Below are 24,158 nucleotides of genomic sequence, written 5' to 3' on the forward strand. Positions count from 1 at the left end.
CAAAAAAAAAAAAAAAAAAAAAAAGAATTGGAATTGGGTAGCAATTGCTTTGCCACCTTAAAAAAAAAATTAGGCTGGGTGCAATGGCTCATGCTTGTAACCCCAATGCTTTGGGAGGCTGAGGTGGGAAGATTGCTTGAGCCTAATAGCTTGAGGCCAGCCTGGGTAACATAGTGAGAGCCCGTCTCTACAAAAAATTTTAAAACTTAGCTGGACATGGTGGCACACATTTGTGGTCCCAGCTACTCAAGAGGCTGAGGTGGAAGGATCTCTTGATCCCTAGAAGTCAAGGCTACAGTGAGCCATGATCGTACCACTGTACTTCAGCCTGGGTGACAGAGTGAGATCTTGTCTCAAAAAAAAAAAAGCGGAGAAAGCTTTTTTGGCTTTTCCCAGAAGCCCCGCTAGTAATGTCTGCTTCCATCTCACTAGCCAGGATGTGGTAGAAATGCAGTGGTAGCCCCGTAGGAAATCACCTCATGTGCTGCCTCCCACCCACAGGCTTCGCAGGGCATGGTGGGTCAGCTGGCGGCACGGCGGGCAGCTGGAGTGGTGCTGGAGATGATCCGGGAAGGGAAGATTGCCGGGCGGGCAGTCCTCATTGCTGGCCAGCCAGGCACGGGGAAGACGGCCATCGCCATGGGTAAGAAACCTCCCAGGGCAGGAACTCTCCTGGTCCCTGGTAAATAACTCCTCCTGTGTGAGTCAGGGTCAGGATCAGCTGCATTTAACAGGTGACCTAAAGTGGCGGTGGCTTAAACACTCAGAATTCGTTCTCGGCCGTGGAAGAATCTAGAGGTAGGCCATTTGGGGCTTATTAAGTAGTTCCAGGAAGTCTTCCGTCTTCCTGCCTCATCATCCTCTGCACTTGGTTCCAGTGTCAAGAGGACGTCGTGTTCCAAGAGGGCTGCCGGAGCTCCAGCCTTCGCATTCATAATCCAGGCAGCAGGAAGAAAAGAGTTAGCATGAGGGTGAACCCCCTCGAGTTGGCTTCCTTTAAGCAGTCATCTTGGAAATCCTCCATACTTCTGCTTATATCTCATTGACTAGAATTTAATCATATGATCACACTCTGCTTCTGGGGAGGCTGGGACATTAGATGTTTGTTTAAATTTCATAATTTGGACCATTTTTGCCTTAAGAAAATGAGGATTCTTCTGTTGGACAACCGGTTGTAAAAATAAGAAATTTTAAAAAAGAAAATAGGAAAGAAAATGAGGGTTCTGGAACTAAGGAAGAAGGGGAAGGTGGGTATTGAGGAGTCACCCAGCATCTCTGTTGCAGTCCATTAGTGATTTATGATTTTTTCACTCCCAGCTGTTCTTCTTCTTCCTTGTTGAACTCCTATTTATCCTTCAAAACCCTACTTCAGCATCTCTGCCCCACTGAAGCTTTTCCTAACCCACTGCTCTTCCCACTCACTCCCACCTCTGTGCTGAGGATGGGGCCAGGCAGGGAGCCTCAGAGTAACAGCCAGGTCTTCAGTGAAGATAAAGCAGTGCCTGTTGGGGTGCCAGGCCTTGCACTGGACACTGGGGACCCATAGATGAGTTAGACCAAGGCCTGACTTCAAAGAGCTCCTGGTCTGGAGGAGGTGGTCATGGACACGATCCCTTCCAAGGTGACATGTGTTACAATGGAGGTAGCATGTGACAGAGGAGGCGCCTGACCTTGGTAGGAAAACGGGGCATGTGGTGGCATTTGTCAGTAGAGGCTTCCAGAGAAGTGGATACCTGAGCTAAGCCTAGTAGGATGGCCAGGAGGCTCCTGGGCGGACACTGGGGACAGCATGTCCAGGCCCAGAATGTGGCACACACAGTGCCTGCCTTCCCTCCATCCTTTCTCCTTTCCTCTTCCTTTTTTTTTTTTTTTTTTGAGATGGAGTCTCGCTCTATGGCCCAGGCTGGAGTTCAGTGGCCGGATCTCGGCTCACTGCAAGCTCCACCTCCCGGATTCACGCCATTCTCCTGCCTCAGCCTCCTGAGTAGCTGGGAGTACAGGCGCCCGCCACCTCGCCCGGCTAGTTTTTTGTATTTTTTAGTAGAGACGGGGTTTCACCATGTTAGCCAGGATGGTCTCGATCTCCTGACCTTGTGATCCGCCCATCTTGGCCTCCCAAAGTGCTGGGATTACAGGCTTGAGCCACCGCGCCCGGCCTTTTTTTTTTTTTGAGACAAGAGTTTCACTCTGTTGCTCAGGCTAGAGTGCAGTGGTGTGATCTTCGCTCACTGCAACCTCTGCCTCCCGGGTTCAAGTGATCCTCCTGCCTCAGCCTTCCAAGTAGCTGGGATTACAGATGTGTGCCACCATGCCCAACTAATTTTTGTATTTTTAGTAGAAATGGGATTTCACCCTGTTGGCCAGGCTGGTCCCAAACTCCTGACCTCAGGTGTTCCCCCTGCCTGCCTCGGCCTCCCAAAGTGTTGGAATTACAGGCGTGAGCCTGTAGACTTTATTTTTTAGGCATGTTGTGACCATGCCTGGCCTTGCCTTTCCTCTTCTTGTGTCTCCCAGGCAAAGCCTCCTGCAGGCCAAACCCTGTGCTGGGCAGCACTGGGGTGAGGCTGGCCTCACCCTGAGGGGGACGCTCCTTAGTCTAGTGAAGGAGGCAGAGAGGACCCCTGGTGTCCCCAGGTGGCATGGGCCATGCTCATCCACTCAGTCTTCAGCAGATACTTGCTGAGTTCTGTGCTGAGGGCCATTGTGCATCCGCAAAGGGGACCAAGAAGAGGTACCACTTGACACTGGGCAGGAGGGTGTGGCAACAGCCTGTCTGTAAGGGCATGCCCCACATTGGGCCAAACCTTGTGGCCAGGAAGCTGGAGGGAAAGGTCTGGCGCTCAGAGCCATTGCTGGAGACAGCCTTGCTTCCTGCCAGCCACCCCAGGCCACAGGCGGTCGAGCACCCTGCCCTGTGCCGGTTTCAGGCTGTGCAACCATGTTACCGCTGAGCACCAGTGCCTGCCTGCCTGCCTGCCTGCCTGCCCATAGTTGCTCCTAGGCAGGGTGTCATGCCATGCCGGCACCTGTTCTGTTATCAGCCCCATCAGACCGAGGGGGAAACAGACTCGGGGAGCCATCCAGATCACCCGGTGCCGACTGCACTAAGTGGTGGATCTGGGATCAGAGCTCAGGCAATCTGCCTTCATCACTTGTAACTATTGTGGCAGCCCCTTGGCCTTCGTCCCTGCTCCCCATCGCCCAGCTCTGAGGCTAAACAGCTCATAGAGGCTGGGAGACTGAGGTGTGGCGAGGTTCTAGGGTATACACTCTGGGCAATGTGGGATTCTAAGCCAGGCCTGCCAGAGCAACCTGCCCTCCCTGGCTTCTCGTTCACTGTCTGCCTCGTGGCTAAACCCCTCTCTCCAGTTCCCCCTCCCCAGGGCTCTGCTCAGCTCAGAGCCAAGTCCTTACATGTAGGATGGCACTGAACCCTCTTTCCTGGGGTGGGAGAAGAGCTAGTTTGCCACAGAGCAGGTGTCGGGGACCTAGGGCCAGAGCGGCTTCACCTACCCGGACTGCCTCCTCCCCAGGCATGGCGCAGGCCCTGGGTCCTGACACACCATTCACAGCCATCGCCGGTAGTGAGATCTTCTCCCTGGAGATGAGCAAGACTGAGGCGCTAACGCAGGCCTTCCGGCGGTCCATCGGCGTTCGCATCAAGTAAGCAGGCGACCCGAGGCGGGTGCCAGTCCCCAGAGCCTGGGAGCAACTCCACGCCCCGGGCGGCTTGTCCTTTGTCCCGGAGCTCGGGGAAGGTTGTGATTCCCGAGGGCACAGGTGTCAGGCTGTCTCCTCAGATCTGCTCTCTGGCTAGGGAGGAGACGGAGATCATCGAAGGGGAGGTGGTGGAGATTCAGATTGATCGACCGGCAACAGGAACGGTGAGTCTGTGTGAGTCTGTACCCTGCTGAGGCCACCTCCAGCGCCAGGGTTGGAGACAGTAGGTGTCAGGTGTGCACTGAGGTCAGAATCCCATGGAATGTTCTAGCTGCAGACTAGAGCCCAAAGTGCTGGGATTACAGGCGTGAACCACTGTACCTGGCCGTTTTCTTTTTTTTTTTTTTTTTCAATTTCTGTTTTCTCCTTTTTGCATAGCTGTGTTTTCTGATTTTGCGATCAACAAAAACAGCTTTTATTTGGGTATAAATAAATTGACCTACAGTAGGAGGTCAGTTAACTTGACAGTGACTTATGCCCTCATGAGGGACATTATGAGCAATAGAAACTGAGGTAGTGAAATAGAGATCTGTTAGTGAATTCTCAGCAGACTTCAAAACCCATTCTGTGGCCGAAAGGCATGTCCTGTCCAGCTTACATGATACAAGTGATTTGCTCTCTTGTTTTTTTTTTTTTTTCCCCCGAGACAAGAGTCTCTCTGTGTCCCCCAGGCTGGAGTGCAGTGGTGCAATCTCAGCTCACTGCATCCTCTGCCTCCCAGGTTCAAGTGATTCTCCTGCCTCAGCCTCCCGAGTAGCTGGGATTACAGGTACGCACCTCCAGGCCTAGCTAATTTTTGTATTTTTAGTAGAGATGGGTTTCACCATGTTGGCCAGGCTGGTCTCGAACTCCTGACCTTGTGATCTGCCCACCTCGGCCTCCCAAAGTGCTGGGACTATAGGCGTGAACCACCGTACCTGGCCTTTTTCTTTTCTTTTTTTTTTTTTTCAATTTCTGTTTTCTCCTTTTTGCATAGCTGTGTTTTCTGATTTTGTGATCAACAAAAACAGCTTTTATTTGGGTATAAAATAGGAATGTCAAAGTGACCTTTGGCAATTTTGCAGGACTTTGGGCCTATGTTGTTTATAATAGACTTTATTATTTATTTATTTTGAGACAGCATCTCATTGCCCAGGCTGGAGTGCAGTGGTGTGATCTCGGCTCACTGCAAGCTCTGCCTCCTGGGTTCATGCCACTCTCCCGCCTCAGCCTCCCGAGTAGCTGGACGGACTACAGGTGCCCGCCACCACACCTGGCTAATTGTTTGGTTTTTTCAGTAGAGACGGGGTTTCACCGTGTTAGCCAGGATGGTCTCAATCTCCTGACCTCGTGATCCACCCGCCTCAGCCTTCCAAAGTGCTGGGATTACAGGTGTGAGCCACTGCACCCGGCCAATAGACTTTATTTTATTTTTTTTTTTTTTGAGACGGAGTCTCGCTCTGTCGCCCAGCCTGGAGTGCAGTGGCCGGGTCTCGGCTCACTGCAAGCTCCGCCTCCCGGGTTTACGCCATTCTCCTGCCTCAGCCTCCCGAGTAGCTGGGACTACAGACGCTCGCCACCTCGCCCGGCTATTTTTTTGTGTTTTTTTACTAGAGACGGTGTTTCACCGGGTTAGCCAGGATGGTCTCGATCTCCTGACCTCGTGATCCGCCCGCCTCGGCCTCCCAAAGTGCTGGGATTACAGGCTTGAGCCACCGCGCCCGGCTAGACTTTATTTTTTAGGCATGTTTTTTGTTTACTATTTTTATTAAGAGTTTTATTGAGTTTTGGCCGGGTGTCGTGGCTCACGCCTATAATCCCAGCACTTTGGGAGGCTGAGGTGGGCGGATCACTTGAGGTCAGGAGTTCAAAACCAGCCTGGCCAACATGGTGAAACCCCTTCTCTACTAAAAATACAAAATGGCCAGGCGCGGTGGCTCACGCCTGTAATCCTAGCACTTTGGAGGCTGAGGCAGGCGGATCACCTGAGGTCAGTAGTTCAAGACCAGCCTGACCAACATGGTGACACCTTGTCTCTACTAAAAATACAAAAAATTAGCTGGGCATGGTCGTGGGCGCCTGTAATCCCAGCTACTCAGGAAGCTAAGGCAGGAGAATTGCTTGAATCCAGGAGGCAGAGGTTGCAGTGAGCCGAGATCGCGCCATCACACTCCAGCCTGGGCAACAAGAGTGAAACTCTGTCTCAAAAAACATTAAAAATAATAAAAATACGAAACAATTAGCTGGGCATGGTGGCACACATCTGTAATCCCAGCTACTTGGGAGGCTGAGGCAGGAGAACTGCTTGAACCTGGGAGGTGGAGGTTGGAGTGAGCCGAGATTGCACCACTGCACCCCAGCCTGGGCGACAGCAAGACACCATCTCAAAAAAAAAAAAAAAAAAAGCTTTATTGAGTTTTAATTGACATACAAAAAGCTGCACACATTCCAAGTGTCCAGTATGGTCGATTGGGACATACATGTTCACCCGCGGAGCCATCACCACGTCAGACTGGTGAGCACACCATATCTGTTCCCCGAAGAGCTTCCTTGTGTCGTGCCCATTTTGAAGCTGTGTAAGCAGAGGCCAGAGCACAGCCAGAAGCTTATCAACACTGGGGGCACTGGGGCAACATCAGGGCCCTCTCTGATCCCCTTCCCTGGCTTGTCCCCACTCTCAGGGCTCCAAGGTGGGCAAACTGACCCTCAAGACCACAGAGATGGAGACCATCTACGACCTGGGCACCAAGATGATTGAGTCCCTGACCAAGGACAAGGTCCAGGCTGGGTGAGCAGTCAGGGGCCATGCCAGGCAGCCAGGGGAATGGGCGAGCTTGGGCCCATTCCTTTCCTTACCCCACCCCCCACCCCCTGTAGGGACGTGATCACCATCGACAAGGCGACGGGCAAGATCTCGAAGCTGGGCCGCTCCTTCACACGCGCCCGTGACTACGACGCTATGGGCTCCCAGGTGCGGCCGGGACTCCTGCGATCCCCTCGCCCCCAGCGCTGGGGTGTTGTCATCTCCTCCATCACCCCCGTGACCCATGGGGTCTGGATCTTCCTGTCACCCTGACTTTTTGTCCTGGTACTCCTGGGTCTTCCCTGTAACCCTAGGGCAGCTGGGTCCCTCAGCCTGGCACTGTAGCTTCACATCACCACATGTGGCCTGTGGCTTCTGAGGTCCTCCAGGAGCCCCCATGGCCCTTAGCTCCCTGGAACACCCCTAGTCCTGACTACCTCCTGGGCCTGGGGTTTCCGGATGACCCCATTTAGCCTCCCAGCTCCATTTCCTGGAGCTCCAATCTCCCCCAGACAGAGGCCTTTAGGGCCCCCCTTCATGGCCTTCCCTGCCCTGTCTCCTCCCTTCTTCTCCCACCCCCGCCCCATAGACCAAGTTTGTGCAGTGCCCGGATGGGGAGCTCCAGAAACGCAAGGAGGTGGTGCACACCGTGTCCCTGCACGAGATCGATGTCATCAACTCCCGCACCCAGGGCTTCCTGGCGCTCTTCTCAGGTGAGGCCCCTCCTGCCCTGCCCTGCCCTGCCCCAGGCCTGGCAGCCTCCTTTGGGCTCCCTCTGTTCCTGAGCTCCGAGTGTGGCCCACTTGCTCCACACCCTTTCCTGTAACTCTGGCCCATGGCTGCCTCTGTTCTCCACCTGCAAGTCCGCTTCATCCCCCCACCGCTGGTGCTGTGATGGGGGTGTCGCCCTGCCCTCTCCCCATCCTGTGTTCTCTGCCTCTGTTCATCCTCTCTGGGGATGTTTCAGTCTCCTCCTCCCTCCTTGCTTTGCTCCCCTTCCTCCACCCCTGCATCATCCTCCTCCGTCTTAGTCACACTCTGGCCCTGGAACCCACCTGCTCTCTGACTTCCCTGATGAAACCTGTGCCTCACATAGGTGACACAGGGGAGATCAAGTCAGAAGTCCGCGAGCAGATCAATGCCAAGGTGGCAGAGTGGCGCGAGGAGGGCAAGGCGGAGATCATCCCTGGAGTGAGGACCCGGGTCATGGCCGGGGCAGGTGGCGGGGTGGGGGTGGGCTGGGGAAGCAGGGACGTGGGTGGCGACTCTCACACACACCCCAATCCCAGGTGCTGTTCATTGATGAGGTCCACATGCTGGACATCGAGAGCTTTTCCTTCCTCAACCGGGCCCTGGAGAGTGACATGGCGCCCGTCCTGATCATGGCCACCAACCGTGGCATCACGCGGTGAGCCAGCTGCAGGGGCCTCTGGGGAAAACGGGATGCTCTGGGCAGTGGATGTGGTCAGAGGGTCCACAGGGAGCCTGTGTTGACACCTGATCAGGGAGGGACCCGTGACTGCAGTGTGCGCTCTTCCCTTACAAAAGGCGGGTGGGAGGCAGCTCTGCTCCCCGAGGAAGCCCAGAGACTGTTCTTGCTGCCTTTCTGTCTTGCTACTCCTTTGGCCCCCAAGGCTGCAGTTTTCAAACTGCATGCGAAGCGCCCCAGGGCGCTGCAGGAAACTCACAGGAGTGCTGTGGCATGTTTTCTAATCTTGAGGGAAGCACAGTGACATCTGTTAGACACGACATAAACTACGACTGTTCAGTCACTTCGACCCAACAACTTCATTCACAGAACTCTTACTGTTGTGTTTGGCCTGAGGATGCCAGGGACAGATTCCCATGACACGGAGGGTACCATGCTCTGCTGAAGCCTGGGGACCTCGTCTCCCAGGTGTTGCCAGCACCGTGTGCGTGGGGAACTCTTAGTGTTGTGTTTGGTCTGAGGATGCTGGGGACAGATTCCTGTGACACAGAGGGTACTGTGCTGTGCTGAAGCCTGGGAACCTCGTCTCCCAGGTGTTGCCAGCACCCTATGTAGCTGGGATTATGGGCACCCGCCACCATGCCTGCTGGCTGTCTTCTCCACCTCGCCACATTTTGGCCCGCAGGAAGCAGGGGGATGTGGAGGGCAGGCAGCCCCCATAGGCTGTGATCCACAGGCTGCACCCCACCCTTGTACCCACATCCCATTGCCCGGTGCTGCTCAGGCTCAGGGCCATACCTGGTGGCAAAGAAGGCTGGGGACTGCAGCTGTGGGCCCAGCTGAAACTGGGCGGTTGGGGTGGGCACCACAAAAGGGATGAAGCAGGCATCCTACAGAGGATGGTGGGCCGCTGTGCCTGGCTCTGTTGGCTCTTTTAACTCCTTGGATCTGCAGAAGAAGCTCAGAAGGTAGATATCACTTCAGTGCCATTTTACAGGGCAGGACAGTGAGGCCTAGTGACTTGCCCAGGTCACAAGTCTAGAAAGTGGCAGAGCCCGAATTTGGTCTCTCGGTGGCTGGACACTGGAAGAGACCCCCCAGGGCTGATGGTGTTTTCACAGAAACCGCAGGTCAGGGCCTGGGGACTGCCCAGGGGCACCTCCTGTGGGAGGCAGCAGCTACCAGCAGCCCTGGTTGTTCGTAGACTCTGTATCTGAGAATCTCCTCGCTTGCTAAGATTTATTTGTAATCCGCAAGTAAATATCTGCCCTGCTTTTGACCACAAATTCGAGTCACCTGACACCCACTTTCCTAGCTGAGTGTGAATGAGGCAACACTGGCTGCTTCCTTTAGCTCATGCTATAAATAAGTGTCCTTGTTGTATTCTATTTAGTGCTACGTTTTCACTTTCGTTTTTTGAGACAGGGTCTTGCTCTGTTGCCCAGGCTGGAGTACAGAGGCATGATCATGGCTCACTGCAGCCTCAGTGCCTGCCACACACACATACACACACACACACACACACCACCCCTGGGGCTCAATCAATCCTCTGGCCTCAGCCTCCTCATCAGGTGGGACCATGGGCGTGCACCACTATGCCTAGCTAATTTTTGTTTTTGTTTTGAGGCGGAGTCTAGCTCTCTTGCCAGGCTGGAGTGCAGTGGCACGATCTTGGCTCACTGCAAGCTCTGCCTCCCGGGTTCAAGCAGTTCTCCTGCCTCAGTCTCCCGAGTAGCTGGGATTGCAGACAGCCCCCACCATGCCTGGCTAATTTTGGTATTTTTAGTAGAGACGGGGTTTCACCATATTGGCCAGGCTGGTCTCGAACTCCTGACCTCGTGATCTGCCCACCTTGGCCTCCCAAAGTGTTGGAATTACAGGGGTGAGCCACCGCGTCCGGCCTAATTTTATTTTTTTTATTTCTTATTTTTTATTTTTTACTTTTGTATTTTTTTGTAGAGGTGGGGTTTTGCCATGTTGCCCAGGTTGGCCTACAACTCCTGGGCTCAAGCAATCCGCCTGCCTCAGCCTCCCAAAGTATTGTCACATTTTTGTGCCTTTTTTAAAAAAAAAACTTTTGGGGGCCATTTGTTGGTGATATTGCCATTTGAAATGTCCCCTGTGTACAGTGCTGTGGTGCTGTCTGGTATTCTAAGTGCAAGGAGGCTGTGATGCTGGATGGAGGAAATACCGTGTTACAGACGCTTCGCTGAGCCCAAGTTAGAATGCTGTTGACATGAGCTCCATGTTAGAGAATAAACAGTGATATTACATAAACACATGAAAATAGAAACACACATAAATGAGGCCAGGCGCAGTAGCTCACTCCTGTAATCCCAGCACTTTGGGAGGCTGAGGTGGGCAGATCACGAGGTCAAGAGAACGACGAGACCATCCCAGCCAACATGATGAAACCCCGTGTCTATTAAAAATAGAAAAAATTAGCTGGGCATAGTGACATGTGCCTGTAGACCCAGCTACTTGGGAGGCTGAGGCAGGAGGATCGGTTGAACTCGGGAGGCGGAGGCTGCAGTGAGCCAAGGTCATGCCACTGCATTCCAGCCTCGCAACAGAGCGAGACTCCGTCTTAAAAAACAGAACGGAAACGCACAAATGAAAACACACATAGACCCAGATTATATATATATTGATTGACGAAAATACTGTGAGTAAAGGCTCAAGAGAGCCTAACCCTGTATTCCACTAGGAGCAGTGGCTCAGGATCGGCTAATTGGAGTGTTCACGGTGACTTTCTAGAACCTCACTGCGGTGAATAAGGGGAACTGACTGTATACCCTGGCACCAGCCCTGGGCTGGCCCCGCTGCAACAGGGAACAAGACAGTTTCTGTCCCCTCCTTTGTGAAGCTTCATGTCGAGCACGGGAGTGGGACCTTGATCCAGTAATCCTGGAGGCAGAGAGCTAGCTTAAAGCAGCCCAGCTCTGCGGAAAGGTGTCCTTGGGGGACTGACACAGTTGTGGAAGGCTGCGTCATCAGGGGGTGATGTCATCATGTGACAGGAGACACGAGCTAAAGGTTAAGTGGTGTTGGGCCCACTGAGTGGGTGGTGATGGGAGGTGGGAGTGTTCCCAGCAAAGGGAATGAAAAGGGAACATCCCCCTGACAGCCCCCTCTTTCTGCCTCTTCCTCAGAATCCGGGGCACCAGCTACCAGAGCCCCCACGGCATCCCCATAGACCTGCTGGACCGGCTGCTTATCGTCTCCACCACCCCCTACAGCGAGAAAGACACAAAGCAGATCCTCCGCATCCGGTGCGGGCAGGACCAGACCGTGCGCCTGGGAGGCGGGGCTGGGGTCTACCCTGTTTGACAAATGCCGACACTGAGGTCTGGCGGACTGGCATGGTGGCTGGGCCTGCAAGAGAGAGGGCTGATCTGGCACCCAGACAGTGGCCGCCGATCTGGGAGCAGGAGCCATGGTGGGAAAGGGAGGCGAGGTACCCGTGACTGGTGTGGGGGCCAGCGCCCTGGGCGTGGTCAGGAGGCCTAGGTTTTAGGTCCAGCCCAGCCCCTGTCTCCGTGGCTCTTCTAGCCTCAGCATTCTATGGTTCTAAGATGCAGGCACCACATATTCCCAGTGGGAAAGGACCAGAGGGTTGCTGTGGCCACTTCTGCTGCAGTCAGAGGCTGGGCCCTGGCTGAGCCACCCCCGTCCCCCACTGCTTGCAGGTGCGAGGAGGAAGATGTGGAGATGAGTGAGGACGCCTACACGGTGCTGACCCGCATCGGGCTGGAGACGTCACTGCGCTACGCCATCCAGCTCATCACGGCTGCAAGCCTGGTGTGCCGGAAACGCAAGGTCAGCCGGCCGAATTAGCCAGCAGGGCCAGATGGTGGCAGTGAGTGACGCACTACTTCAGGGGCTGCCAGGGTTCCAATTTCAACCTAGGATGTACATTTTCAGAGGCAGGGAATTTTCATCCCTCAAGTTGTCTTCTGTATCTCCCCGCCTGGCCTACAGTAGGTGCTCAGTAAATCTCTGTTGACTGTAAGTAGATGCTGTTAGGTCCACCTTACAGATAAAGAAACTGAGGAATGAAGAGGCTGGGCCCACAACCAGGAGATGGCCAGGCAGGTTTTGAACCCAGGCGATCTGGCCCAGAATGCCCTCCCCTCACATGCCACCCTCTGCTGCCTAGAGCATGGAGGTGGCATATGCTGGGGTCTGTGCCGGTGAGCCTCACAGAGAGGGGCCCAACTCAGGACCCGCCCTCCCCCTCCAGGGTACAGAAGTGCAGGTGGATGACATCAAGCGGGTCTACTCACTCTTCCTGGATGAGTCCCGCTCCACGCAGTACATGAAGGAGTACCAGGACGCCTTCCTCTTCAATGAACTCAGTAAGAATCCCTACCCTGCACCTGCACTGCCAGAGCCAACCTCGGGGAGGAAGAGGGAGCTCGGCCTAGAAGGCTCAGGCCCTGCCCCCTGGGCCACACTGACCATGTGGCCTTCCTTCTCCCCACAGAAGGTGAGACCATGGACACCTCCTGAGCTGGATGTCATCCCCTGTCCCCACCGTGTTTTCTACCAGAGTTCTGACACTGTGACTTTGTATAAAATGGTTTGAAGCTGCACCCACTCTGTGTGTGGTTGCCCTGAGCCCACAGAAAGACACCTCCAGAGTGCGCACTGAGAAGCCTTTATTGCGGGAGGAACGGGGTGTCTGCTGGCTCCAGGAGTCAGGATGGACTTGGAGGGCTGGGGGGAGGGTCTTTAGAGGAAGAGGAGGCCTGGGAGTTGGGGGTGGTCACAAGTCAAAGGGTGGTCCTTGGGACCCCCGCAGTCAGAGGTGCTGCGGTGGCAGGGTCCACAGCGACAGCTGAGAGCCACAGGGAAGGAGACCACGGGGTCCACGCCAGGCGGGCAGCCAGGGAGCTGGATGGAGTCGAAGCGCACCTCGCGGTAGGTGCACACCACCTGGGGCAGGGGCGGCAGGGCCGCCTGCAGCACCCGCATCTGGAGGATGTGTGGATAGGGGAGTGAGCATGTGCCTGNTCATTATCTAATATGCCCGCAGGGGGCGCGTCCTGCCCGCGGGGCCACAGTCTTCGAGGAGAATATCTGGACTTAGTCCCTTCTCCGGGATGCCGCAGCTGAGTGTGCGTGTCTGGGGTAGTCCGGCCCCGACATTGCCGGTAGACGTAATGAGTGGTAGCCCAACTAAGTCCGGACACCGCGTAATGGGCGGAGGTCCGGAGCTTGGCTCCTCCGCGAGGCCAGAGGACGTGTCTGGGGTGGGGCGGGCCCGGCCGGCTCCCACTAGCGCCGACTTCAAGCTGCCGGAGCGGGAGTTCTCGGTGTTGTAGGCTTTCGGCACGCTGTGGATGCCCGGCAAGGGCCTCCAGTGGGGGCCACCCCAGGGCGCCTCCAGCTAGCGGAAGCGGTCCAGCGGGCGGAGCGGGTGCAGCGAGGGGCTGTAGGATGCCTGAACCAGAGTCAGGACCCCGCCGTGCGGCGATTGGGGCGGCCGGGAGGAACGCGAACAGGGAGGTCGCTGCGGGTCGTGACCCCAGAGTTAGGGAGTCCCTTCGAAGCTCCAGTAGGTCAGGGAGTCCTTGAGGGGGTATCCGGACAGCTCCTGTGGGAGCAGGGCAGGATGGTGAGGATACAGCTGAATCCTTGGGGACGAGGTTCAGACCTCGGGATCTAAGGAGTCTGCACACCCAAACTCCTGCATTTCCAGGTGAGGGCCCCTTAGGAAGGACGGGACCCGGCGTGCTTAGCCCGTGTTCCTGGGTCCTCGAGGTACTTAAGGTCCTGGAAACTACGCTTTCGCATCCTTCGGAAGGAAACGCGGGCTTTCGCTTCCTTGGGAAGGAGTATCTGGGGGCTCAAGTACCGAAGGAGGCCCAGTCCTCAGATCCAGAATCCCCCTGAGCGCCTGTGCAGGCTTCCTGTCCCTACCTGAGAGTTGACACTAAGGCCTCCTGGGTACTAAAAGAGGGAGGGGCTGGGGCCTGAATTTTGGTTCTTGCTGCTACAGGATTCGAGGCTGAGACCACCAGGTCAGAGAATGGGAGCCAGCCCAGAGGCTCGGCATGTACTGGCCAAGGCCAGTGCTGTGCAGGAGGCGGTGAGGAGCGAGAGCCCGGCTTACTTGGGATAGAACCGAAAGTCCCGGGCCGGGCCGAGGTGGTCAGATAGAGCTGGCGGCGATCCAGGACGCCCCGGTCGGATACTGTGAAAGGTCGGCCAGACAACTCAGGGCTCTTCGTCCAGGCGATTAGAGCCCGAGCAAGATTGGGGGTGGAGGCATACCCAAGACATAGATTTCATACCCCGTTCCAAGCCTTGGGTCCCCAGTTCAGAATCCTTCTTCTTGGGCCTCGACAGCCATGACGGCCACAGTCCTAGAACCCCGCCCCAGAGTCAGAGCCCTTCCTGCCACCCACCCCAGGGAACTTCAGCTTCCTTCCTCAAACCCGAACCCTTCCCAGCCTCACTTCCCTAAGTTCAAGCACGTCCTGCTGGTCAGGGAACTCAAACCTAGGCCCCCAGCCACCACAAACCCCCCTCCCCGGTTTCTCTCTGGGTCTTAAACCGTCTTGGTGTGGCCACTGGAGCTGAGCTGCATCTTGAGCAACAATTCCACGTTACCTCTCCCAGCTCCCACCTGACGCCGTCTCAGAATATTCTAATCTCGTCCCCACCCACAGCCCGTCGTCTAGCCCCGCAGCAGCTTCGGAGCCCTGAAGGCGAGTGTCCAGCCCCTGGTCCTTCTGGCCTGGCCTCGAGGCCCAGCCCCTCCCCAGGCTCCTCTAACCTCGGGATCCCGCCCCCGACCCTTTAGCCGCGCCCCAAGGCTGTGATTTCTTCTGGCCCCGCCCCAGGCTCCCGGAACTCCGCTCCGTCTCGCCAGCGCCGGCTTCCACCCCGTCACCTGGGAAGGCCCCCCGCGGAGATGGTCTGGGCGTTGTGGGGGCTGGGCCCCTACGTATTCGGAGACTCGCGCGTCCCGATCGGGAGAGCCAGTGTACTGCGCCGTCGTCTCGCTGCGCTGGTACGTCGTGGTCGGTGGTAGGGGTCAGCCACGGCGTCTGAGCAGGGGAAAGGCGACCCGGAGACCTCTGTGAAGGCGCAGGGGACTCAAATGCAGTCTCCCGCCCTGTCCCCCGCGGGCTCAGGCACTCCCCAAACTTTACCTTTTCTCCTAAATCCTTGATTCCCACAGTCGGCGTGGGGTCTGCAGGCTCTGGGGCTCTGGGCTGGGCGCAGGGCCCTCCATGGGTCTTGGGCACATAGGCCGAGCCAGAGGTTGTCTCCCATCTGCTGAGGACCTCGTCGAAAGCCCAGATGCGAGAATCCTGCTTTGCAGCCGGGGGGTAGAGGGTCTGCGACCCTGGACTGGAGAGTAGGCGCTGCACATCAGCTAGAAAGACTCAGGAGTCCCTGTCACCCCCCACCCCAAACTCTGACCTCTTCCAGTCGCCCCCCAGCCCTTTCCTCTACAGTCCCTGGCATTTAGCTTCCCTGGTGCCTCCTCTCTCAGACCCAGGACTGCAGGACCCTCCTTCAGAGAGGAGTCCAAGCTTCCAATCCGCTTTTCTCAGCCCCCAGCTTTCTGGGTACCCAGTCCCTGCAGGGCTTCAGCCTAGGGTCTGCTCACCTGCACCGTGGGCGGGGTGAAGGGCAGTGGTGGGATAATGCGGTGGGCAAGGCAGCTGCTGGTGAGATGCCAGCTGGGCCAGGATCCAGGTACCTCGGTTGCAGAGATGGAAGACCACAGGGGGCCACAGCGCAGAGCCAGGGTGCCACTGGCCATGGTTCCTCCCCCTCCCTGTAGCCAAGCAAGAGCTGGCTTGTTGCTGTTGCCCCGGGTGTCAGTACCCGCCACTCTGAATCCAGCCAATGAAGGGCCTGCAGGCACGTGGCTGGATGGAGTGAGAAAGAGACCCAGAGACAGAGGGACAGGGACCCCAAGAGGGGCACAGAGAAACACAGGGAGGGGGATGGAGAGTCAAAGAGAGGCAGGCAGTAGGGGACGGAGAAGTTCAGGATTTCAGAGACGCAGAGGGTGGGGGAGACAGAGACCCAGAAAGAGGGACAGAGACCTGGGGGTGTCAGAGATCCAGACAGAGACAGAGACCCCTGCACTACAGCCAGCACCTCAGGACATCCATGAGAAACACCCCTCTTTGCTCCAGCATCCAGAACCTTCCAGCTGCTTCCTCCCTCTGCCATACCTGCCCACCTGGGGTAGACTTCCGGGACTCCCCAACCCTTCCCGCACATGCCAAAGAGTCAGCGCTGGCGCGCTGGCGTTGGCTGTCCTACCTGCCTTTGATTTGGTTGAAAACTTCCAACGGGGTAGGCTGGGTCGGGGAAGAGGAAGGACCCACAGAGAAGTGCACAGGGACATAGTGAAAAAGACGAGCTTTGCTGAGTGAGAAAGAAATTCAACAAGAAAGGGGAGAGACAGGGAGGAAGAAAGAGACCACGATGGAAAGGGAGCTATTAGTCCTACCCAGAGGTGAGAGACACTGGAAGTTAGAGACAGAGATGAAGGTGGCAAAAAAGACCAAAATCACAGATGGAAAACAAGGAGCTATAGAAACTGAGGCAGCCACGCCCCAGCCCGCCCAGGGGCCTGGTCTGTATAGATGGGGGGAGGGCATGCCTAAGTCTTTTGCTCAAAGCTGGACCTGAGAGAGAGAGAGAGAGAGGAGAGTGTTGGCAACACATGTGGGGTGATGGGTAACACGTGAAGGGCCATTGTGAAGGACTGTGGTCTGTCCCTGGCTTCCCTTGGCACTTCTTCACTATAAAGACCTTTAGGTCACCGGGCGCAGTGGCTCACGCCTGTAATCCCAGCACTTTGGGAGGCTGAGGCATGCGGATCACTTGAGGTTGGGAGTCTGAGACCAGCCTGGCCAACATGGCGAAACCCTGTCTCTATCAAAAAATACAAAAAGTAGCCATGCATGGTGGCACACACCTGTAATCCCAACTAAGGCAGGAGAATCACTTCAACCCAGGAGGTGAAAGCTGCAGTGAGCTCAGATCGTGCCACTGCACCCTAGCCTGGGCAACAGAGCTAGACTCCATCTCAAAAAAAAAAAAAAAAGTTTTTGGTCAAGGCCTCTGCCTCCTCAATCCCCATTATCTCATCCCACCAGCCCATTCTTCAGACAAGGAAAACTGAGGCTACCTTCTGCAGCCAGGCCCGGACCCTACTTACCCCTCCTCCCCCATTCAGGCTTCTGGGGCCCTTCTGTTGGATTTTGCTGGCCCTACTCAAGGGCCCTCAGTCCACAGTGACCCCCTGATCCTAGCCAGCGGGCCAGCGAGTTAGAACCTCATGCCCCACTCAAGCTGGACGATTTTTTTTTTTGAGATGGAGTTTTGCTCCTTTTTTTCTTCCTTTTTTTTTTTTTTTTTTTTTTTTGAGACAGAGTCTCACTCTGTCGCCCAGGCTGGAGTGCTGTGGCGCCATCTCGGCTGCAAGCTCCACCTCCTGGGTTCATGCCATTCTCCTGTCTCAGCCTCCTGAGTAGCTGGGACTATGGGCGCCCACCACCACCATGCCTGGCTAATGTTTTGTATTTTTAGTAGAGACAGGGTTTCACCGTGTTAGCCGGGATGGTCTCGATCTCCTGACCTTGTGATCTGCCCGCCTCAGCCTCTCAAAAGTGCTGGGATTACAGACATGACCCACCAAGCCCGGCCCGGAGTTTTGCTCCTTTTGCCCAGGCTGGAGAGCAGTGGAACAGTCTTGGCTCACTGCAACCGCTGCATCCTGGGTTCAAGCAATTATTCTACCTCACCCTCCAGAGTAGCTTGGATTACAGGCACCCGCCACCATGCCCAGCTAATTTCCTTTTGTAATTTTAGTAGAGACGGGGGTCTCACCATGTTGGCCAGGCTGGTCTCGAACCCCTGACCTCAGGTGATTTGCCGGCCTAGGCCTCCCAAAGTGCTGGGATTACAGGTGTGAGTCATCATACCCAGCCATCAAGCTGGACAATTTTAAGGTCTGTTGCTTTCCTGATGTAGGGTAGAGGTTGAGACAGGGAAGAGGGCTAGAAACCTGACTCCAGCTCCCCGCCCAGGGCTGAACTCTCCAGCATCCTGATCACTTCTCATTCAACCTTGTTTGTACTCCCCCTGTGATGGCAGGCTCATTACCTCACAAGAGAATATTCTAAGCCAACCCCTACTCACTCTTACCAAGGAAGATTTCCCATTTGAACCCCAGCTCCCAGATACTTAAAGGCCTTCTGTGGACCACATTCTCAAGGTCCCCTGGCCATCTGCTTGCTTATTCCAGTTTCTCTCCTCTCCCACCTCCCTCCCCCATCGTGAAATGTCCCCTCCCACTCTCCAGGATGAGCAAGGTGATGTCCTCTGAGACTGAGTAGCCAGCAACTTAACGCCAAGGGCCACCAACGATCAAATCCATGGGAGTTGATCTGAGAAGTTACGTATTAGGGCTAAGAAACAGTAAACACTCAGTAAATAGTGGCTATTATTATTACCATCATCATTATTACCCTCAAGTTGCTCCGGGAGAACTCCTATTCAACCTCCAAAAACCCATGTGGTTTCACCCATCTTGCAGAGATTGAGCTCAAAATCAGAGAACTGTGATTTTGTGATTATTTGATGAGTTCCCAAACTGGAGTCCTTAGAGTAGCTGGGCCATCCCTGAGGTCTCTCAGCATCCAGCTCAGTTCTTTTTCTGCCTGATCAGTTCCTGGGCATGGGTCTCAGGCCCGACCAGTCCGGCTGAGGAGTGTGCAGACGCAGGCAGTGTCAATTCGAATCCATCGCCAGCCCACACGGCCCTGGGCATCAGCGGTCAATGCTCGTACATAGGACTGCTTGGCCTTGCACTCAGACACCCAGTGCCTTCGGTCCACACCCCGGCAGCCCCCTCCACCTGCCCCCGGGCCACCTTCCTCAGTGTTATCAGCCTTGCAGCGGGTTTCAAAGAAGTACTGGCGGAGGGGACTGCCGCCAGCTGCAGGCACCTCGCCCAACACCTCCACCTCGCGCCCACGCAAGTCCACAGCGGTCCGGCGGTCTGTCACCCAGCCGCTGACTGCATCGCACACGGCCAGTTCACCCCGACGACTCGCTGGTGCCGTTTCGCTCACCCCACGCCGGCTGCGGTTGGCCGGGGTGCCTGCTGACTCTCGAAAGGCCCCAGCCTCCAGCAGGAAGAGCAGAGGGGGCCCAGCAGGGGCACCCCTAGACAGGACCACTCGGGGGGACAGAAGGTCCCACTCAGGGGCCAGAAAAGGAGGCAATGTTGAGGGTGGGGGTTGGGACTCAACTGGCACACTGGGGAGGAGGAAAAGGAGGAGGATGGGGAGGGAGCATGAGGGGAGGAGGAGCATCTCTTGGAGCACCTGGAGACAGAGAGCAGGAGGCTGGGATTAGAGAAGGGGGTGAAAACTTCAGTGGGGACAGAAGTTGGGAACCCCAGAGGAGGCTTGCCTGCCAGGATTGTGGGGAAGCCCTTGTTCTAGAAGTTTGGGGGACCCTATATCTAGGACTTTCGTAATGTCCAACTTGTAGATTAATAATAAATATTCAACTACTACAGGCCAGCACTGTGGCTCACACCTCTAATCCCAGCACTTTGGGAGGTTGAGGTGGGTGGATCACTTGAGGTCAGGAGTTCGAGAGCAGCCTGGCCAACATGGTGAAAACCTGTCTCTACTAAAAATACCAAAAGTAGCTGGGCATGGTGCTGCGCGCCTGTAATCCCAGCTACACGGGAGGCTGAGGCAGGAGAATCACTTGAACCTGAGAGGCAGAGGTTGCAGTTAGCCGAGAGCGCACCACTGCCCTGCCACCTGGGTGACAGAGTGAGACTCTGTCCCAAAAATAAAAATAAGGCCAGGCAAGGTGGCTCACGCCTGTAATCCCAGCACTTTGGGAGGCTGAGGCGGGCAGATCATGAGGTCAGGAGATCGAGACCATCCTAGCTAACACGTTGAAACCCCGACTCTACTAAGAATACAAAAAAAAATTAGCCAGGAGTGGTGGCGGGTGCCTGTAGTCCCAGATACTTGGGAGGCTGAGGCAGGAGAGTGGCGTGAACCCGGGAGGTGGAGCTTGAAGTGAGCCGAGATGGTTCCACTGCACTCCAGCCTGGGCGAAAGAGTGAGACTCCATCTCAAAAAGAAAAAAAAAAGAAAAGAAAAAAACCACAATAATAATAATAATAATAATGGTCAGGCGTGATTGCTCAGGCCTGTAATCCCAGCACTTTGGGAGGCTGAGGCGGGTGGATCTCGAGATCAGAAGATCGAGACCATCCTGGCTAACACGATGAAACCCATCTCTACTAAAAATACAAAGAACTAGCTGGGTGCAGTACCGGGCCCCTGTAATACCAGCTACTTGGGAAGCTGAGGCAGGAGAATGGCGTGAACCCAGGAGGCGAAGCTTGCAGTGAGCCGTGATTGCGCCACTGCACTCCAGCCTGGGCGATAGAGCGAGACTCCGTCTCAAAAAAAAAAAAAAAAAAGAAAAATAATAATAATAAAATAAATTCAACTACTATTACTTAATAGCAACAAATGTTGAAATACAGGCTCAGAGAAGTTAATGATTTGTGTCTGGTCACACAGCCAGCAAATGGCAGAGATAGGACTTAAACTCTGGGCAACTGCATTCTGCCATCCTTCCTGTACAACTCTGAGGAATCGAGAGTCTTGAATCTTGGAGGATGTTCAAAACAATTTTTTTTTTTTTTTAGACAGGGTCTCACTCTGTTGGCCGGGCTGGAGTGCAGTGGCTCAATCACGGCTTACAGTAATGTCTACCTCCTGGATTCAAGGGATTCTCCTCCTGCCTCAGCCTTTTGAGTAGGTGGGATTAAAAGTGCCTGCCACAGTTTTTCAGCTAATTTTTGTATTTTTAGTAGAGATGGGGTTTCGCCATGTTGGTCAGAGTGGTCTTGAACTCCCAACCTCAAGTGATACGCCTACTCTGGCCTCCCCAAGGGCTGGGATTACAGGCATGAGCCATGGCACCTGGTCCCAAACAAATTTTTTTTTTTTTTTTTTTGAGACGGAGTCTCGCTCTGTCACCCAGGCTGGAGTGCAGTGGTGCGATCTCGGCTCACTGCAAGCTCCGCCTCCCGGGTTCACGCCATTCTCCTGCCTCAGCCTTCCAAGTAGCTGGGACTACAGATGCCCACCACCACGCCCGGCTAATTTTTTGTGTATTTTTTTTTAGTAGAGACGGGGTTTCACCATGTTAGCCAGGATGGTCTCGATCTCCTGATCTCGTGATCCTCCCGCCTCGGCCTCCCAAAGTGCTGGGATTACAGGTGTGAGCCACCGCGCCCGGCCACAAATTGTTTTAAGACCAGGTCTCGCTATATTTCCCCGCTGCACTTGAACTCCTGGGCTCAAGCAATCCTCCTGCTGTGGCTCCTGAATAGCCGGGACTACAGACTCAAGCCACCACGCCTGGCCACATTCCACAATTTGGAGAAAGGCCACAACCTGGAATCCTAGGGAGACCCCATTGCACCTCAAAACTGCCACTAAGGAGGGAAAACGCTGCCCCTCTGAGACAGGCGTCAGTTTTCCCGTGTGTGAAATTGACCTGGCGCTGGGAGAGGCTGGTGGAGGCGTCGATGTTGCAGTTTCTCTACAACATTCTGGAAGCCTGTGGTTCTGGGAAAGGGTGGTGTGGAGAAGACTGGAAAACAGCCAGTGGTTACCAGACCTGTCAGCACCTCTTCCACCTCGGAGCTCTGGGGCTGGGAGTCCCCAGGCTTCGGGGGGCCCCTGTGGAGGACACAGGTGGCCCCCTCCTTCCTGACATCTCAGGAGAGGGAGGGGGCAACCACCTAGAGGAAGAAAGGAATAGACAGGTTATAGAGGCAAGTGGGGAAGGGGTCAAATCCCTGAACACCCCCTCCCCAGAGTTCCTCTTGAAGTTCAGGGTACCCAAGAGTCAAGGCCCCGCCCCCTTTCCAGAGGCCCCTTTTCTACTCAGGTGATGGCTCCTAGCTGGGATGGGAAGCAGATGGAGGGAGGGGAGGGGAGAAGAGGGGAAGGGAGAAGCAGTGGATGAAGCAGGCTGGAAGAGATTACATCCCCCTTGGCCCATTCATCTCCCAGATGGGGCGGAACTGACCTGGACACCTGGGTCCCTGAGGGCCCACACTCAAGAAGCCCTGGTTCCCCAAGCTGCTTCCTGGAATGTTCCCTCCTCACAGGACAGGCCAGGGCCCGCCCAAGACTTTGCACATACCTGGAGTGACTGCCTGCCCTGGCTCCTCCGCACAGGAAAGGGGAAGGGTGGAGAGTGAAAGGAGCCCAGGCTGACCCAACCAGGACTGCCTTCTCCTTCACACCCCAGGGCCTCCACCTTCAGACCCAGGAGTTCAGATCCCCAGCGCCCTCCTCCCTCAGACCCAGGAGGAATCCAGGCCTCCAGCACCCTTCTCTCTCAGACCCAGGAGTCCAGGACCAGGCCCCCAGCACCCTTCTCCCTCAGACCCAGGAGGAGTCCAGTACCAGGCCCCCAGCACCCTTCTCCCTCAGACCCAGGAGGAGTCCAGGACCAGGCCCCCAGCACCCTTCTCCCTCAGACCTAGGAGTCCAGGCCCCCAGCGCCCTCCTCCTTCAGACCCAGGAGTCCATGCCCCCAGCGCCCTTCTCCCTCAGACCCAGGAATCCAGGCTCCCAGCGCCCTCCTCTCTCAGACCCAGGAGTTCTGGAATTCAGGCTCCTCCTTCTCGGGTACTAAGAAATGCAGACTCCGGGTTCCTCATCCTCCAGATTTGGGTGGGGGGTCTGGACTCCTGAGACCCCTCAGGGCAAACCGGCTGCGTATCTGGGACACTTCCCTCCTGCCTCAGTTTCCTCAGCCAAGCCCCGCCCCCGTCGGCCCCGCCCCCGTCCCTCCCCACCCGAGGGCAGGGCGACCAGGACGCCAGAATCCCGGGGGAGGAGGCGCGGAGCTCTTACCTGGGGCGCCCTCTTCGGCTCCCCCAGCTGCCCTCGGCCCAGCAGCAGCTCCTCCTCCTGCTCGCTGGCTGCAGGGACGCTCGCTGGCCCGCCGGCTGCTCGCTGCTAGCTCTCGGCAGGGCCCGGGTCGGGGGCGGGGGCGGGGCGGCGCCGGACGGCAGAGGAGGGGCCGGGGGATCCTGCCTTGCACAGGCGTGCCGGGACCTTGGAAGCCAGGCCTGGCTCGTTCAACCCGGCCGCCTTGGTCACAGGAGTCCCAGTCTCCAGCTGCCTCCTCCTTTAGACCTAGTAGTCCAGGTCCCCAGCCCTTTCTCCCTCAGATCCAGGAGTCCAGGCCCCCAGCCCCTCCTCCCTCAGACCCAGGAGTCCAGGCATCCAGCCCCTCCTCCCTCAGACCCGGGACTTGCGACCCCAGCCACTTCTCCCCCGAGCCCCAGGCGCCTGAGTACTAAGCCCACAGTTCCCCCCACCACCTCCCAACCCCGCCCCGTCTCAGACTCAGGAGTCCAGCCCCCAGCCTCCTCCTCCATTAGCCCCAGGAGTCTGGGCCTGAGATTCCTTTGCCGTCTTTTGCCAATTGCGTGTCAATCCCGGGGCAGATTCCCACTCTCTGCTCTCCTCCCCACTTCCCAGGAGCTCCACGCCAGACATTAACCAGCTGGGCTTGGGCAGTGATAAGGCCCCAGGCCCGGGGAGACAGTGGATGTGGGGGCTCCCGCATACTCCTCTCCCCTGGAATTTCCTGGATGGGGACCGGGGAGAGGGTCTTGTCCTGAGCTCAGATAAGAGACATGCAAGGTATTACAGGACCCAGAGATAGACAGATGTGTCTTAAGAACAATCAGCTCCTTCCAGAAATGGTGCGCGGTGACAGATGAAGGCATGGAAAAGTGGGGAGAGACCAAAAGAAAGAGGGGGATCAAGACTAGAGAGAGTGGGGGAGGGCAGAAGCCCAGAGAGAAGACAGAGGCCCAGAGAGACTGAGGGCAGACCCTCCGGAGAAGGGGACAGAGCCCCTGAGAGACCCTCAGAAAGACAGGGATGGGATCGGAGCTAGAGTGTCTCAGGACAGTCATGAGGGCAGCCGGGCTCCTCACCCCACCACACCTCCACCCTGAGACTCTGCCTCCCTCTGCCTGTGCTATTTTCAGAAGGAAAATTGACACCTGCCTCAGGGGTCATCCCACACCCCCTCAGCCTAAATATAGCATGGCAAGGTGGCAGGAGGGTGTCCCCGGTTAGGGTGTTTCCTGCTCCTCACAGTTAT

General features: G+C 56.1%; 3 protein-coding genes and 1 pseudogene across 6 annotated transcripts in view; 1 reads left to right on the forward strand and 3 right to left on the reverse strand.

The window, feature by feature from the left end:
- RUVBL2 (RuvB like AAA ATPase 2) overlaps positions 1 to 12,526 on the forward strand; it is a 23,076-nt gene extending 10,550 nt beyond the window's left edge. For 3 of the 4 annotated variants that reach the window (XM_025369292.1, XM_025369294.1, XM_025369295.1), the window contains exons 4-15: positions 502 to 643; positions 3,534 to 3,663; positions 3,818 to 3,884; positions 6,381 to 6,487; positions 6,577 to 6,670; positions 7,092 to 7,215; positions 7,599 to 7,693; positions 7,792 to 7,910; positions 11,084 to 11,203; positions 11,621 to 11,750; positions 12,175 to 12,289; positions 12,418 to 12,526. In XM_025369292.1, the coding sequence (XP_025225077.1) occupies positions 502 to 643; positions 3,534 to 3,663; positions 3,818 to 3,884; positions 6,381 to 6,487; positions 6,577 to 6,670; positions 7,092 to 7,215; positions 7,599 to 7,693; positions 7,792 to 7,910; positions 11,084 to 11,203; positions 11,621 to 11,750; positions 12,175 to 12,289; positions 12,418 to 12,443 (1,269 nt within the window). In that variant the 3' untranslated portion in view covers positions 12,444 to 12,526. Of the gene's footprint in view, positions 1 to 432; positions 644 to 3,533; positions 3,664 to 3,817; positions 3,885 to 6,380; positions 6,488 to 6,576; positions 6,671 to 7,091; positions 7,216 to 7,598; positions 7,694 to 7,791; positions 7,911 to 11,083; positions 11,204 to 11,620; positions 11,751 to 12,174; positions 12,290 to 12,417 lie in introns of all 4 variants that reach the window. The other variant, XM_025369296.1, reaches the window with a different exon arrangement.
- A 49-nt stretch (positions 12,527 to 12,575) lies between these two features.
- LOC112613608 (lutropin subunit beta) lies at positions 12,576 to 12,909 on the reverse strand. Its single transcript, XM_025369306.1, has one exon. The coding sequence runs from the start codon at positions 12,906 to 12,908 to the stop codon at positions 12,666 to 12,668; it is 243 nt and encodes an 80-aa protein (XP_025225091.1). The 5' UTR covers position 12,909; the 3' UTR covers positions 12,576 to 12,665.
- A 45-nt stretch (positions 12,910 to 12,954) lies between these two features.
- On the reverse strand, positions 12,955 to 15,218 carry LOC112611905 (annotated as a pseudogene).
- A 3,128-nt stretch (positions 15,219 to 18,346) lies between these two features.
- On the reverse strand, positions 18,347 to 22,741 carry NTF4 (neurotrophin 4). Its single transcript, XM_025368597.1, has 3 exons — positions 22,668 to 22,741; positions 21,642 to 21,765; positions 18,347 to 19,303 (listed from the first exon to the last, which is right to left on the reverse strand). Exon 3 carries the CDS (start codon positions 19,289 to 19,291, stop codon positions 18,659 to 18,661), a length of 633 nt encoding a protein of 210 aa, XP_025224382.1. The 5' UTR covers positions 19,292 to 19,303; positions 21,642 to 21,765; positions 22,668 to 22,741; the 3' UTR covers positions 18,347 to 18,658.
- Positions 22,742 to 24,158: the final 1,417 nt, after the last annotated feature.

This window comes from Theropithecus gelada, chromosome 19, assembly GCF_003255815.1.
Source record: "Theropithecus gelada isolate Dixy chromosome 19, Tgel_1.0, whole genome shotgun sequence".
Classification (NCBI taxonomy): Eukaryota; Metazoa; Chordata; class Mammalia; order Primates; family Cercopithecidae; genus Theropithecus; species Theropithecus gelada.

Coding starts and splice junctions, on each gene's coding strand:
- LOC112613608 (XM_025369306.1), bottom strand. CDS start 12,908: ATGCGGGTGCTGCAGGCGGCCCTGCCGCCCCTGCCCCAGGTGGTGTGC.
- NTF4 (XM_025368597.1), bottom strand. CDS start 19,291: ATGCTCCTCCTCCCCTCATGCTCCCTCCCCATCCTCCTCCTTTTCCTC.